Raw genomic sequence first — 17416 nt, forward strand, 5'->3', positions numbered from 1 at the left:
CTTCACTGCGCCCAATTTGACGCCTGGGATGCAATAATCGAGCGGCAAATTGCTGTGGTACAGTATGACGGGGGTATTAATGGAAGCAATTACCAATCGGCAAGTAGACTATTGCTAGATTTATGGTACGATCGCAGCCGTCACTGCGCGGCGCATGGCCTCATACCGGCCCAGCGTGCGCATCTCCAGTGTGCGTAAACGCCGTCGATGAACTGAGCAGATTATCTGAATGGAAATGAGCTGAATGTGCACAACGATGCCGTATTGTGGCTACTGTAGCCAGAGGGTAAACAAAAGATGGTAGATAGACACACACGGGTGATATATCTGTGGATAGTGTTATCCAGAATGTCAGATAGAGGACTCATGTGAATGGATGCATTGTGTATCATGGGTTAATCGGCCACAGAGCCACCAACAGTGATGCGTGCAGCTTTATCTAAAAGAGTGAAAAGTAGAACAAATGAACAGCTACGTTACTTTTCCGCGGCTCCGCTCTGCTGCAAAATCAAGATTTAAGAGAAGAATAGACAAGTGAGTTATAGACTTGATGTCATTGCGCAGTAATTGGTGTGTAATCAGTAGTCAGTTTGTTTTTGTGTCAAGCTGTGTGTCTGTTTGTGTAACGTGATGTGTGTGTGTGTGCGTGTGTTGCTGTATCTATGTGTTCATCACAAACAAGCAGGGAAACAATGATCTCCAAAAGAACGATAGGCATTTTCACTCAGAGGAGAGAATAGCTCGCACTTCATCAGCATGTCCCTTCACTCGTGTGAACTTGTTTGTTTTATTCAATCAAAATTCAGTTGCTCTTCTGTCATCAACATCTCTCCACACTCCTCTTGTACAGGCACATCCCAGTTTGATGGATTACTTAACTATTTTACAAGTGATGATTCAAATCTGCATTTTTAACTGTAGATGGCAGCCTTGATCCCGGCAGACAGCTGTTTTGATACTGTGCAATACATTAAAAATATATATATAATCTTAAAGCTCAAAGTATAATTCAACTAGCAACAAATTGAAGAAAAAAAAATCATCATGAAATTTCCAAAACATGAGGCAGCTGAAGTCACTTTCCCGACCTCAATGACTGGCATTGCAGTGCATCAATACATCAGGCTCTGCTGTGCCTACAGTGACGTCCTAATCTCTGTAATATTTGCGGTTAGAAAGGGAGTTAAAAGGAGGTTTGCACCGAGGTCTGCGATAAGACTTTCCACAGGCCTCAGAGCTGTGATGTTACCCTGCTCGTGTGTGTCCCCATCTGATTCTGATCAGGGTTTTTTTACTGCTGCGCTCAAGCGTCGTGGAGCCTAACAGGCATATTTTTAGGCCAGGAGGAGGGTGCTATTGAAAGCCGAGACATAATTATGAAATGTAAATTGGAATATTGTTTTTATTACAAAGCCAAACAAATGCGTCTCCAACGAGTCTCACATCAAAGATGTCTGCGTGACGACTAACCGCCGAGTGGAGGCTTTGGTGCTGGAGGCTTAATGAAAAACGAATGTTGCCTGTACGTGTGAGGGCAACTGAAATGTGAGGTCTGCAAGTGTCACTGTCTGCGTCGGGTTGAGAATGTGCTGTGTGCCTTTAAAAAAACAAAAAAAAGCTACATCGAGTATGTTGCTCACACATGTGGGTCTCTGTGTGTGAGTTAGTGGAGCCTTTGACTGTGAAAGGCATCTATCACTTATAGACGATTAATTACAGCCTCAGTGTTGTGTGGCGGGACGCCTTCGCTGCTCATGAAAGAATGGAAAAATTCAATAATTTCACTTCAGATGAGACACTCGCAGCACTCGGAATTTGGTGCGGAGGATGATGAAGTGTGTGCGTGCTCCACGTGTGGGGTAGCGCGTGAGAGGACGATTCCACCCTGCACATCTGTCAACGTGTCAACCCCCGGAAGGTGTATATTAAGTTATTTGTGACGCCGGTGCACTAATTATGTCTCCGGCTCTGTTTTCAGCCCTGTGGAGAGCCAGTCAGTCCGTCGCTGTCTAAACAACATTAAATTACATGGAAACTTGGAGAGAGGAGCACACGAACACTCTATCTGGTCGCCCTGCTCTGATCCTCTCTGGCTGTGCTGTGAGTGAGTGATTGCGGCACGGAATTCCTCATCGTTCCGGCCTTTTGTTGGGATTGCATCGCTCAAATAGTTTCCATTTCTCTCTCTCTCTCTCTCTCTCTCTCTCTCTCTCTCTCTCTCTCTCTCTCTCCCTCCCTCCCTCCACCTACCCCCAGCGCAGACCCATTTTATTTATCTGCCATGTCTCATCGTTAGACAGGGGGGAGCATGCATGGCTACCCCGGTGCCCGGGGAGTGGAAATGTGACGGCCTGACGAACGGGCGAGTGTGGACAGACGTTTGTTGTGTCTAGACGGAGGCTCGGGACGCTGTCATGGTCTCAGGGTAAGCCGGTCTCATGGGAGACGCACTGTAAACTTACCATGGTGGTATTGTGGGTTCTATTGTGAACCTGGAGAGAATGCACTCAGTCATACGTGTTTGACTAGGCAGACACGGAAGAGAAATTAATACTCAGACACACTCAATCTTCTGCTATAGGCGTCGAGGTAATAATGTTAGCTTTTGGTCATATGATGTGTAGTTGATTCAAGATCATTTCAATGACGACATTTGAAGAGTAGTAGATCTGTTACTCGTTGAAATAGTCAATTAAATGGTGCATTCTACTCTCTTATATCATATATTATATTAAATATCTTTTTTTAAGAAACAATTTCTGCTGTAATATTCAGGTCTCTAGTGTAATAGGGTGTGAGCATATGCGTCAGAACACTTATGTGCATGTAAAAGAAGTCATTTACAATGCTAACACCCAAACCCCAACCCGTGAGACACATACTTATCACTTCAGCACTCCAAACCCAGGCCCTCCTCAGAGTGTGGTGGAAGACAAATCTGTCACCTCTCCCTCCCCAGTAGAAAGCTCAGAATTGGATTCTCAGCCAGAACATGGCTGAGTTTCAGACTGCTGTTGCACAGATGAACGGCTGCTCTTACTCTAAAAAGCCTGCGCTCTTACGGAGAGACGGGAAGATTTGAATGTATGGACAGTGAGCAGCAACAGTACACGGGGAGAAGTAGTTTAGGGCTAAGTGCACTTTTACAGAAGTTGTACGCTTTTTTTAATCGCTCATCTGTATTCATGCAAAAACCAGTTAGGCTGACCAGGAGTTGCTCGTCTCTTTTGTGAAACGGTGTCCTCTCATCTCTCATCTGATCCAAAAGGAGGAACAGTGTGGAACCAATCGCTTCCGCACAAAATGTTACGACAGTGTTTCAACCTCTGCTACATTTCATTCATTCGGTCTAGTTTGTGTTCCGTACGGGATGTACTTCAGACTAAAGCCTTTGTTTACCTCGGAGTCCTTTGAGTGTCTGAGATTAGCTTTCACTTCCCTCAGGCACGGAGGTCTTTCTCTCCGGTATTGTGTCATTTCATATTGACCAGAAGGAAACAAGTCCAAAGGACAAAGTGGGAGATGAGGTGACAAGCAGCTGTGTACACTGAGGTCATGTTCTCCTGCGGGGTCAGAGCCGCTTGCCGTTGTTCTTTTGCTTTTTCAAGTGAACATTTCCAAGCGTCAAGTAATGATTTGTATCACGGGCGATGACCCAAAGAAAATCTGGCATGCCACATAGGTCAGTCAGTCAGTCAGCCAAAAGAAGTGAAATGTTTAGAAGTGGGATTGGACGAAGAAAAAAAGAGGAAAAGGTGAAGGCCCAAACTTGAGCAGTTCCCACGACCAGCGAAATAACCCAAATCGCTGGTGTCTCTCTGTCCCCACCCCCTCCGACGCATACCGTGATGAATGGGACATTTAATATTGCCCTGCTTAAGGGTTTTACTGGAACGGATCTGCCCTCCTCAAAACACTAAAACAACACTCGTTCTCAGACTGCGTGGACACAATGTGAGTGACATGACTGATGGGATGATGATGATGTGATCAATATGTAAGAAAAGCAAGAAATTGATTTAGATCTTTAGCCAACAGTTGTTGGTGTTATGCTGTCATGTCAGAACTGCTGTAGTCAAGAGTACAACATAATTACATTTGTCAGTTTGTTGGCATTTAGTCATTTAACTGTCATTACTTATTGTTCGGATGTTTTGTTAAATCTCTACATGTGAATCTGCGTATTGATAGTTTTTTTATTTCCCCCATAGCCTCAAATGTTAACCTCATGGTAACATTAGAGGTAAAGTCAGAAGGTTTCATTCACTGAGAACCATGAATGTCTGCACAAAACTTAATGGCAATTCTCCTAATAGTTGTTTAGATATTTCATTGTGGACCAAGTCTCCGCGTAGAGTCAGTGGATCAGACGAAACAGTGCATTTCGGGGTCTCGTCAGAGGAGACTGGTGAGATTTTCTGGCTCTGCGCCACGCTGATGGATGGAGGGAGAGAGAGAGAGTCGTCATGAGAGCAAGTGTCATCCAATCTAATCCAGGTGATTAGTCAAGCATTCTCCTCTTTCAAGGTGTGAGGCCCATTCCCCCCCCCCCCCCCCCCGAAACCAGGGGCCAGGTAACGTGATCCCGACGTGTATGTGTGTGTCTGGTCATTTGAAACCAACATTAATACTTTTCCATGAGACAGGCCCCCTGTACTGCACTGTATGCACAAGAGCAGAAGAAACAATGGCAGCAAGAGGTTAGAATATACTGTATGTCCTGAAGGCCACCCCCCCCCCCCCCTCCTTTTCTTCTGGTCTGACGAGAACAACGGGGACAAATATTGTTATGGTGATCGGTCCAAATGTTCTGCCTGATTCAATATGTGTTTAGAAAGCTTGACCAGGAAACGTAACCAAGAGTCCAGACACCCACTCGCTTTTCATTCTCATAACACGCAAAGCAATACGTTTTATCTCTTGAGGATGCATTGAAAACCAAAATGGTCTGGCTGATTCAGACTCTCCCCTTTGAACCGCTGTGATATTTAATGAACCGTTCACTTTGTATTATTCTACTTCAGTGCCGTTCTTTCATACGTCTTGTTACTGGTGCGATTTATGCATTCTTCCCCTATCATGCTAGCGCAGTGTCTATTGAAGAAACGTGTGTTCTGTGTCTTGGCGCTGAACATTTTGTACTCCGATATCATTTCTGGTGATCCTGTTTAGTCTTGTGTCACATCCAAACTTCCAACTTTTTAATTGTTCCGTGTGGAGATAATTTCATTGCACAAGGAACAGCTGTATTTTGAGATAAAGCAGATATCTTAGAATAGGGAGGGAAGGCAGACAACGTTTATTTAACATGCACATGAGAAGAAAAAGTGAAAAAGGACCTCTGCACCTGTTATCTGTGTTTGTTTGTGTAAGCACAAATGTGCGTAACTATGATGGCTGCAGATAGACAGAGTAAGCGGTTAGGACACTGGCGTCTGATGCACATGGACCTCTTTAGAGACTCAGAGGGATCTATGTGTGATGTGCGTGTGTTGCTCTAAAGAACACAGTGATAGATCAGACGAAACCCAACTTTCCAGCTCTGCCGTCTCCGTCTCACCGCTCATTTTCCCCCTCTGACTTCATTGTTCTTTGTCCCCTTTTTTTCGTCTTCAGCTTGTTAACAGTGCCCTTCCTGTGCTTAAGACGCCGCGATGTGGCCTGTCATTGACTCTTCCTCATCACTCCTTATGACAAAGAGCTTTGTGTTGACGATGCTAGCTTTTCCCTTTCTCTTTTTCCTGGACGTATGTGTGTGCAAAGCGTGTGAGTGAGCACAGCAGCAGGATGTTTATTTACTGTTGTGTGCTCGCTCGCTCCTTTTGACTCGAAGCAGACTGTCATCACCGGGCATCACGTTGACACGAGAGAGACCAAAGTATGATTAATGACCGTCCTTTCTCTCCCTTGTTTTTCTCTCCCTCTTCCTTCTCCTTCCTCTGTCCCTCCTTGTGTCTCGTTGGCTCCCTCCCCCCTCAGAGGACCTGGATGACCTGCGGATGGAGGGTGTGACGGGCTTGGCTCCATCCGGTAGTAAGTTCAGCCAGGGACGCAGCTCCTATCAGCCTGAGCCACAGGCCAAAGTTACTCTCAACATCTGCTCTAGGTGTGCCAGGTAAATGTTTCCACCTTTCTCTTATCTGGTGCTCTGGAGAGAGATTGTGTTTTTTTTTGAGACAGCACAGCTCCCTAGAGTCTGCTCTTACATGGGTTTAAAGGAATAGTTCAACATTTTTGGAATTTTTGGAATAGATTTATACCACTCTAATGTCTACCACCAGGCTTATCACACAGGACAAACATGACGGTTATATCTCTCATCTAATGTTTCCAAAAATGTCAAACTATCTCTCTTAAGGCTCTAAATGATAGGAATTCAAATACATTTTAGCTACAGTAAGGTTGTGCTTATTAATGTAATCTAAACATGGTCTTATCCCGGGTCATGACTCCTCCTTCTGCCGTACCCTCGGCTCTCCCACCCACTCTCTCTGCGTCTGTATCACAGGTAGCATACCTCAACGTTCCGAAGAGAGAACAATATCATATCTGAAGTGCATTCCGGTGTTGCTTGTTTTCACAAATCAGCCCGAGCACTGATAATCGTCTCCATTATCACCCTTTCTGTCTTTATCACAGTGTTTTTTTTCCCTCTTCTGACACATTTCCTGTTCCCCCTGAACCACAACACCAGTGTAGTGCTCACATTTCTGAGTGTTGGGTGTGATACAACAGGCAGGTGTGGGCAGGAGTCTTCCTTGATTCCAGTCGAAGATAAACGGGTATCTGTTCGACGAGACGCCAGGCACACATCTGCCTGCACGGCCTCCTCTGTTTGGGGTTTGGAATTTGTATGTTTCCTGCTCTTCTTTCATTCACGCTGCTTATCAGTTTTCGCTCCACGCACCGGCTGCTGTCAGGATGTTCTCAGAGGCTCTGCAGGAGGATGAATGGTATGGGTGGATTCTTTTTGCTGGAAGTTTATTGACTTGGTATTTTTAAGCAAACAGTTTATATCTTTGGCTTATCATCGAGTCCCTGGGTCGGATCAGCGGCGGAGCAAAGCAGCATCTGTATCTGGAGTCGTTCTTGGCCCGTTGTGCTAATTTTTTCATGAAATTTCAGACATCTGTTCTCCTTCTCTGTCTTCCTCTCCTCCTTCTGGTTCAGTCCAAATTCTTGCTTCGTCCTCTATAACCTGACCACAAAATACTCCCCACGTTATATTGGCGTATCGGAGTCGTGGTCTTTCATAGTCATATTTGGTGAGTGTAAGGGCCATAAACAGATCACTAAGTTGCACGCATGGTATTACTTTTGTGCTATTCTGGAGACGCACGGAATTCTGAAATCAGGAGTGAAGCAGGAGGACACATATTCATGAATCCTCACATGAAGCATGTGCATGCATGCCCTTGCACGCAAAGGCACAGAAAGCCTCTGTGAACAGATAGTGGAGGCAGAGGTCAGGGAGCAGTAAGGAGAGGGACGGTCCTAACAGAGACCTAATGCGGTGTGCATTAGCACTCTGTCTTGATGGGATTACCAGAAACACCTTTCGAACATGGCTCAATACGGGGCCAACCTTTAAACTGACTCCTCAGAGCACTACCACATGTGGCACAGTTATAGTGCCCTTGTGTTTCACACCTGCAGACAGGCTATACTGTACAGATGTGACCTTGCTGAAGTTTTAAACTTAAAGGTTTGGGGTTTTTTTTTTACAGTTATTTTTGTGTAAAATGAAAGCTTGAGGAGATTTGAGTGGATTCTTTCTGATACTATAAAACTCTCACAATGATAGTGGAGAGTTGCTCGGCCCTGTGTGGATCTGTGAACCAACACTCGTCCAAGTTGGACAAGCATTCCTCACATACCCGTCACCACTCAGGCAAACACATTAGAATTCCACTCTTATGGGTCAGTGAGGTCCAGCATTCTGTGCGTTACACTTTTGTTCGAAAGCATTTTTCGCTGTTTTTGCTCCCTTTGGTTGTCTAAGCGGTCAAAGGAGACTGAGCCACCTGGCTTCACAATGTACCACCCAAAGCCAAGTAGAGGTGACGCTTACTTTCACACCCACGGCGTGAAGGCGAAAACTTGCTTTCTCCCCAGCGAGCGTGTATTAATTTACAGCAGCGCTCCTGTATGTTACTGTTACTGTTACCTGTAATGTTACTGGCCAAGGACATAAGAAGCCAATTAATCGCTGTAAACTACACAATAACATGATAAAGACAAAAATGTAATAGTGTGTATATTATCTTTATTGTATATTGATATATGGACTTTTCTTTCTGAGCTCGCTGAAATGTTTCCCATCCTCAGCCGTTGTCTTTTCCCTTCGCTCCCGTCCGGCCACTGTCCGCGCCGCCAAACAGTCCAGTCGGCCTGGTCAGAAAAAACACGCTGCTCCCTCTGGCCTCTCTGCTCAAGTGTGAAGTGCTGTGTGGCCTGTGCGTGGCGGGCATGTCCCTGTTCCTCTGGCTATAGCTGTGGTCACGACAGCATTTCATCCACCCCCTCCGTGCGCCCGATCACTTCCTTTGATGGCTACGTGCTCCTGCCACAAAACCCCCCTGTGTGCAAACGCATCCCAGATCTTGGGCAAAGTCCGGCGGAGTCGGTGGTGCGGCCCAAGGAAATGGATAGATCTCCACAAACCTCTTTTGGGCTTGTAGTTCTCATTAAATTAATTGCTTTCAAATCAGGAATGCTCCGAGGGAATGGTAGCAAGGACTTGCGGCTATGGGCAGCTTTTGTTCCGAGAATGAGAATGCCTTGTGATAGTCATCTCGGGTACTTTTTAATGGTCTTATAAAGGCCATTAAAGAGAGGGTGAGACAAGGCAGAGGATGTATAAAGAAGGAAAGAAATAGAATACGCTTTAAAAAGCTGTGCTCCGCTTTTACCCTCATCGAAGACGTACAAACCAAGAGGCCCTGCGGCTGTGACGGAATGCAGCCGCTCCATTAACGCACAACGATTGCTTTGCTTTGTCTTCAGCTAATGGTTTTCCCGATGACATGGAAATAGCATGCAGTTAAAGCATTTGGAGCTAAAATAGTGTGTAATTACAGTTAATACGGCATGATTTACATTTTTTTCAGTCGTTAAAATATGCTTTGAAAAATTAATTTTGTGTTTAAGTCATTGCGGATGTTAGAGTGTGTTAGAACTATGAAAGCAGGGAAAAGCCCACGTGTAGCAGGTTTATCTTCCTGCTGAGAAGGTATTCCAGTCATTGTTTGTCTTTCACCCACAGTATACTTTCCTATCTCAGGGAAACTTCAATCTTTTAGTACCTAAAGGAGACAGCCAAATCTCTCAGACCCGCTTCCATTTCAGTTCAAACAGAAAGCAGCATACGGGCTTGGAACACATCATGATAATGACCAGTAACTGAAGGATTTAAGGGGAAACGGAGTCCGTGCGCCAGTTTTTCAGTTATGCTTCGTCAGTAAGTAAATTGTGAAACAACTGGGATGTGTATAGTTTAATCCATGCACCACATGTCTGTGAATGCATTTCTGTGGTTTCAAAACTATTTCAGATTGATTTTTCAGCAGCATGAGATGCTGCGATGAAGAGATAGGATCTGTGCCCCCAAACTGACCCACGTGTTCTTCTTTTTATAGTTAATCCTAGATTTTGCAGAAGAAGAGATCATTCACCGAACACTTCCTCTTTGTCTCATCACGTCACACTTACAGGGACTTTCTTGTCTCTGCGTGATCTGGCATTCAGTTTTCAAACATGAGTTGCAGTGCTGTGGCTGAAGAATGCTGATTTCGGAGATGATTTGAACCCTTTTGGCCGACCAATGTGTACAGTACAACGGTGTAAATGTGTAACGTATTGTCTCCAGGTTGCAGGGCGACAGTCTATCAGACGGCAGATCCGAAGAGGAGCACAGGTCTCACATATCTGAACAAGCTGTACCTGACATCTCGTGTGAGTTGCACAACACAGTTCAAATCCAAAGTAGTTATTTAAAAAACAAAAAAAAAACATTTTTGTGGTCTCACGCTCTGCTCTGTCCTTTTCTCTTGTGCTGTTTTGTGTGCGTTGTCTGGAGCAGCTCCTTTGCCCGGGGTGGACACAGCGGCGGGACGGTTGCAGGAATGCGAGGCCTTGTCTCAAGTGTCGGGCTCTGTAAGTGTCCCTCCCTACATCCATCACCAAACAATTAAGATCACTTTACAGCCATCAATTACCACGTCACTCTCTCCTCCTCCGCTTCTATTGTGTCGAGAGCGAGCGAAAAAACCACCTCAAGCCTCTCGTTAATAGGACAAAAACGGAATCCATCTTTATGCGGGCATTTCAGCTTACACCGCAGTTCATAGTGCTGAATAAGTGATAGAAATCTCCCTATATCACTTTGCTTCCCTCTCAGGGCAATTGTGTGCCATCTGAAAGGAATAAATGAAAAGAATATCTAGTGACACGACGACAATTGAGGCCGATTTAGAGGTTTTATACAATAGGCCTAAATATTTATGGGTTACAGGAGTACACGCAGTTTTGTTCAATAGCAGGCTTGCGTGATAACTTCACATGCTTCAGGGAAGAAATCTATAGAGGCCTAATGTGGTACACGCCAGACTCAGACACAGGCAGACTCTCACATGCTGTTAATAAAGCGGTCAGCTAAGACGCCGGTACCTTTTTGTATAATTACCGCCCCCAAAAAAAGCCGATACCGTTTTCTTTTCTTTTTTTTATAATTGCCCAATCTAAGTGTTAGACAAGGCTTTTTACGGCATGTTTTAAAGAAAGAGGTTTGGAGCCGAGGCATTACTCCGTGTGTGGAGCAGATGCAGAGAGGCTCCAGACTAACTGGGAGCAGACTTCTAGAAACCGAAGGACCTGTTGAATCAAAGCCCGCAGTCAAGAGTCTGATGGATGAGGCCAAATACAACAGCCACTATCCAGAAAAAAGAGAAACCACTTTATGACACCAAATTGCCGTTCTTCTACTAATTTTCTCAAATGTTTCAAGTGAAAAGGAAAGGAAAGGCATGACCAGATGATGGACAGTGTCAATTGTATCACCGCGTCACGTCTAGCTCAGTGATTTCAGCTGATTAATTTAGCTTTCCGCTAAATGTGACGTCCTCTTTACCACTGACCTTCACATCCACATTGAGCCACTATTTTGCGGCTGCTTAGTCCAAGGGGCCAAACACTACATCTCCATAGGTTAAGCTCTGTCTGGCACGCTTAAGAATAGGGTACTAATGTATCCCATATGGAAACTGCAAGTGCAAACGTCTCCTGTCATCTACTGTAGCTAATGTGGCTGTTTTGTGTTTGATTGCTTATGTTTGGCTGTCTTTGAAAGGCAAATGCAATTTGTAATAGCTTGTTAGTCTAACTGGCCCTTCAGGGGCTTGTGGGCCACAATCACTAAACAGTATGGGAAAAAAAAGTTGTGCTTTTATGAGCTTATTTGGAAAAAAACACAATGGTTGAAGTCATACAGCTTGAGGAATAACTAGACCGGTAGCTGATGTGGTGTTTTCTTTTCTTTTTTTAATCAACTTATTTAATACATCCCTGCAGTACCTGTTTAGGTGCATGCGTCCCTATGTATTGGTAGACAAGTGTCCAATTGTATCTTCACATGTTGCCCTGGTTATTCATTCTAAAGAAAAAATGCATGTGACTTTCTCTCGGATTGAAATTTTGAAGTCGTATTTAATTATTAGAAACATTTTATCATGATTGGCTGTCGTTAAATGAAGTAGGCCTTGCATTGGACATTGCTCTGGTTTGGGCAGTAAAAGGTTGGTGGTGTTGGAAAGTAAACACTGTTAATGGTTATCATTATTAGTCCGACAGGCCCCCTGCCTCTGCCTGCTCCTTTTAGGTGATAATTGCCTCATAAAGACAAATACTTTCCAAAAGCAATCGCCAGAGCAAATTCTCCAAGCAATCCCTCTATAGCTCCCTTTGTAAGTGTTGAGTGATATGTTTTAATCAAATTTAGCTCGTGTAGAGTTGTATGGGTGTTACCATCATAAAACCTGCTCAGGGAAACTGTTCATTTGGTATGGTAGACATAAGATAATTAGTGTGATGCAATGCCATGTGTGTGATACAAGGCAGAACCATTGTGATGGTTTATTTTTGTTTCCACCGGAATTTTGGCAGAGTTTCAGCCGATACATTGTATGGCTTTTTTGTATTTGGCACCAGTCTCCTCTCTACACCTACACAGTTATGCATGCATGGTTATCATCTGTGCAAATCCCTGTGATGTTAGAGCATGGCTCTAGTGCAGTTTTATTCCTATAAAGGTGTGTTTAGGATTTCCACATTTTCCTTATTCGTGGGTCTCCATTTGTCAAATGCTAAGTGTCCTAAGTTATTGTTAGAACACAGCAAGGGAGCCGTGTGAGTTCTGGTTTCTTTTCATTGCAACAGTTTTATCATTTAATCTCAATTTAAAATAAACTAAACCTAAGCCTAAAGCTTGTGTTCCAGAGGCCAAGCATTGTTCACTTATATTTGGGATTTTCAAATACTTTATTTTGTAGGTTTTGCCAAATATACGTAGGAACTCGTTAGAAGGCTTTTGGTTGGCAACAGATTGTTTGTTAAGATGGCTGTTGATGCAGTCTCAAACTGTGAGCTATATAGTTCACGCTAATGTAGTTCAAGATTATAATTCAAATCTAGCTGCTACTATACACTCAAATGTTCAATATGAGTTCCTGCAAAGAATCCAGTCATTTGCCCTTTACTACTTTTCACCCATCTGCACTCTATTTGGCCTGACACTTATTTTCCTCTGGCTGTTCTTCTATGACTGAAGGATAGACGGTACGTCATATAACCTGTCTTTGTAGCGCTTGAATGAAAGGCTAACTGTGTTATTGTCAATATCCTGTTTGCTTTTGGCTGTGCTAGCTCAGTCATTGGCCAATGAGCCTGGGAGCCCTGTATACAGTCCATAAAACTATTCGGGGATTGTGCTGTTAGCCAAAACAACAGGAACTTATTAAGAGTTGAGTGTTACTCCTCATATCCCATAACCATTAGCATGTTTTAAACGAGAAAATCTTCACACCAGTGGCCTACGCTCATTTGCTATTAAGCAATATGAACTCTCCCTGCCGGTTGGAAGGGTTCAATTCAGTATAATCAAAAAACGGTGTTGTTTCGGTTCGGATAAGAACAAAGCAGTGCTGCAATACTCAATGTTCTCTATCTCACACATGTGCAGGATGTTGTCTTGTTCACTCAAACATCACCTCATCCCACACCTTTTTTGATAAAAGCAGCACTTGCTGGGCTACGTAGTGGAGCATGAACTCTGCTAATGAGATGCAGTCTGGCTCTGCAAAGCTAAAGTGGCAGTCATCCAGAATTCCTGAAAGTGCAGCTTCATGTATAGGTCTCATTCTGTTTCAATCATCTTCATCACTCGAGGAAGTGCTTTAGTATTGGGTGAGTCATACTACCAAAAGTTAAAGCTCACCTGTTTGTCTTTATTTTGTTGAATTATATGCTCGTGTGTGTGTGTGTGTGTGTGTGTGTGTGTGTGTGTGTGTGTGTATTGGGCCCTTCAATACTCTGCCTGACCACAACAAGAGAGTCCATCAATTGTGCTTTGCAAAGCCAGCAGTAGGCTCAAACCATGTTTGAGGTCTGTGACTGCATGCACACATCCCAAACGGCTCTTGTTGTGCGGAGGGCAATATTGAACCAAACCCCAGATTGTGGTGATTATTACTTCTGACCACACACGTATAGCTGCACACATGCAGGCTATAAAATATTTAACTCCAGACTTCCATCCTCTTTCTTTCTGTCTTGCTTTGCGCTCAACATGGAATCAATTTTGCTCGAAACAAGATCCTTGTTTGTTAGCGGGCAGCAGCAGCATCACCAGAGGGCTTTTTCCTTTTCTCTTTTAGATCTTTTTTAGTTTTGTCATACTGGGAGGGACATTACACAACGTTTTGGGTTTTGCGCCACTGACATTAATATTCTCATAAGTCATTGCTGCTCTTTATTTTGGAGATGAAAAGGCATTCCTTCTCAGCTCTTTGTCTGTGTAGATTAAAGCGCCCACTCTAGGCATCCAAACAAAGGAGGAACAAAAAAACGTGACTCATTTGCGCTCGTGTCATACGTTGCTGCTGATAAGGACAATAGCGGCTTTAAAGTATGACGAAGGGAAATTGCTTTTCATCACGTCATTGTGTCTCGTTTGCGTGTAATCAAGTCCATTTTAGCCTTGTTTGTTGGGTCTATCCATGTACTGTAGAGCCTTGCTGATTTCTACATGATTTTTTAATATGCTCTACTATGGTACGCCGAACATGTTGACGTCCTCCAGGTGACTTCGTAAATATGTATGCCTTCACCAAACTTGAGGTAACAACAGTCATGTTTTGGTCGTAATGTCGGTTTATTTACTGATGTTATCTCGAGGAGGTGAATTGCTTGCAGACTCGGCATATCCTGTTTGTTTGCTCCGCCATGGGACTGTACAGTGCCACCAGCCTTTCGCCTCCGGTCTGCAGGCTCCAGGATATATGGTCCTGATTACAGTAAAGTCTTTCCTGTAGTGGACAGAGGCGCTTCAGGGCAGGAGAAATGCAAATGTTAAACTGTGGACATTGCTGATAAGAGTAAAATCACCATATGTCAACTGGTCTCCTGAAGACTGGGCTTTCTTAAGAGACCAACATTAAGTTTTTGCCCTGTGGACCGTTTACTAAAACCAAAGTGAAACCTCCACTTGGATTTCCGAAAAGAATCCTAGCTGTTACACATTATAATGTAACGACCTGCAGTATAATAACGATTATAAACTTGGGGAAACTTAAACTAGAAAACTCTTGGTGGCCTTGTTTGCCAGAGCTGAGAAGACCCAGAGAGAGAAGGACAAGATGATGTCATGCTGTTGGATTTGGGGGGGATACCACCAAAGAGAAAGAAATAAAGCCGGGGAGGGGATTCAGTTGTAATGCTCAACCCGCCTTGCTTCTTTATGAGGGCTGTAATTAAGGATTGGCTTGTGGTGTTGTGGTCCTGCTGCCACAGAACGCCTCATGTATCTGACAGGCATAAAGATCAATGCCATGGACCCTGGGAATCATGTTCTGTCATTTGTCAGAGGACAGCAACTTCTCTTGTTGTCACCCTACCTCCTCTCCGGAAACAGACTCTTAAGTCCACTTTAAATCATGAAAAATGAGTAGCCTGCTGTATCCCAGGTTTGTCTTTAAATGGTGTTGGAAGACTGTGTGTTCTGTAGATCACCAGATCCCCCGAGAGCCGTGCTCTGTGTCAGCACTTTGTCAAGTCAACTCTGTCTCTCATTAAGTGCTTAGCACATCGAATGACGCAAGTGCTGGCATTCGGGCCGTAACATAACTTTGTTATATCTAGTATAAACCGAGCTGAACAGGAGGTGGAATTATGGCTGACAGGTTTTATGTCTCACCTGTGCTTGAAGCACATGTGCACTTGGTCCACTGGCTTAACAGCTCATCCGGCCACTTGTGTCCCATCAAGGACTTGGCAACCCGAGTCTGTCAAATCATACACTTGGCCAGAAAGGCCAAAGCAGCCCCTGTAGGTGATCCAATCTGGCATTCTTTCAATTTATTTTCTTTCATATGCTTCGGAATATGATCATCTTGTATTTTTTGTGTAATAGTAATATCATGCGCTCTTAGGAAACCATCCAAGATGGCTGATTTATTGTTCCTTAACTGCTGGTGCAAGATTTGCTGCTGTCAGGCCTTTTTCCAACAGACTAGTGCGCATACAAGCTCCTATAGATTTACTGATAGTTTTATAAAAATGTCCCAAACCACTACTGACAGTCTAGCGACCCGCATTCGTGAATCGGAGTGCACTGCGTGCTCTCTACGCTTTCATCTACACTTGCTGTGGTTTCTTGTGTTTTTCTAAAGCCCATAAAATAATAATTGCGCTTTTTTTTCTCCCAAGCAGATATGGCTCAGATATTTCCAGCAATAGCTGAAAATTATATAAAGAGTTAATTGAAGGGTCTTTCTTCTAATGTGACTTTCTCTCTTTTCTGTTCTCCTCGCTAACTAGCGTCAGGCTGTCTGGGAAGCTGATCTGAAGGCTGTGAGAGGTGGGAGCTCTGTCGGGCAGACGGGCCTGCTACTGGGCGACTCCCTCTTTTCTAAAGAGCTGGAGAACATGGGCAAACAGCTCGCTGGTAGGCACTTCTGTGTGGTGTGCATGTGTGTGTGTGTGTGCTGTGCCTTTATGCCTATATAAGTGTGTCTGTGTATTTATCAGTGGCTTTAATGATGAATAGTATGGGAAAGTCACATCAAATACTTTCTTTTGGAATACATAGTTTACACTGTGCAAACATTTACACACACACACACACTTTGAACTACAGAGACTTGTGAAATAGTAAAGGGTTTAGAGAGCACTTATAAGGAGTGTGTGTGTGTGTGTGGGGGGGGGGGGGGGGGTCCAGCTAAAGAATGCACTATTTTTGGCCAAATTATTTTCTTGGTTAATTAAATGTTTCAAGACCAAACAGAGAAGAAACTAACTAAAATAATGTCCACATGGCAGGAATTTACCTCAACTCCAGCTTTGACAGGTATGATCAATAATCATTTGGACGTGATCGAAAGCTTAACCGTGCCGGAGACCGATTGGGTCAGACAAAATGGAATTTGTGTGGCATTTTGGAAATCATTATTCCTAATGCAGATCAAGGCTCATCTTTGGCATATGTGACGTCTGGGTGACTCAGAGACTGCTTTTGTTGTCATGATGATTAAGTGTGTATCCACTTTTGAATCAGATGAAAGCCCGGAGCAGAGGCCATCGGGAGCGTCGCCATTAACCGTCATGTGTCGCCCACTTGTTTGTTTATGCATGTCCTCCCACTCTGTTTGACAGCGTCACTGTGCTGTGTGTAAAGACCTCGTACGCGTCTTCAAATACCAGACTTATTTGAAGCATATTGTTCCTACTTAGTGAACCTTATTACTTGTCATCCAACAGCGGTAGCAGCTGCTCTCGTCTCCTCAGCTCATCCGCACATCGCCGCTGAATACACTGGTTGCCTCCATGCCGACAGAACAAAAACAGCCCGCTGGTGCTTAGGGGGCACTAAAAGAGGACTATTTGTGTTAACAGCACACTCAGTTTTGCTCAAGAGGTCCTCAGATGGCATTCATTTCTAGTTGTTTTACACTGAGTTAGTGAATATTCAGGTTGAGGGCTCCCACCAGGCAGTTCAGTGAAGCTGTTCAACAAGCTAATTCAGCTCTTTCGAGCCTTTATTAGCTGCTAATACTTTCCACGTTTGGAACCAGACCCTCACTTTTCATCTTATGTTGTCACCCCAATTATGCGGCTGTTTGGTCACTCCTTGTCTGCCGTTCGGGAT

General features: G+C 44.1%; 1 protein-coding gene across 1 annotated transcript in view; it reads left to right on the forward strand.

Moving 5' to 3' along the window:
* Positions 1 to 17416, forward strand: part of cUnh8orf34 (chromosome Un C8orf34 homolog) — a gene marked incomplete at both ends in the record, with an annotated part of 50647 nt that overhangs the window by 25366 nt on the left and 7865 nt on the right. The window contains 5 exon segments of the mRNA XM_079181154.1: positions 5980 to 6116; positions 6118 to 6161; positions 9869 to 9954; positions 10082 to 10155; positions 16090 to 16216. Of these exon segments, the coding sequence (XP_079037280.1) occupies positions 5980 to 6116; positions 6118 to 6161; positions 9869 to 9954; positions 10082 to 10155; positions 16090 to 16216 (468 nt within the window).

This window comes from Pholis gunnellus, assembly GCF_910591455.1.
Source record: "Pholis gunnellus genome assembly, chromosome: 20".
In the NCBI taxonomy this organism is placed as follows: domain Eukaryota; kingdom Metazoa; phylum Chordata; class Actinopteri; order Perciformes; family Pholidae; genus Pholis; species Pholis gunnellus.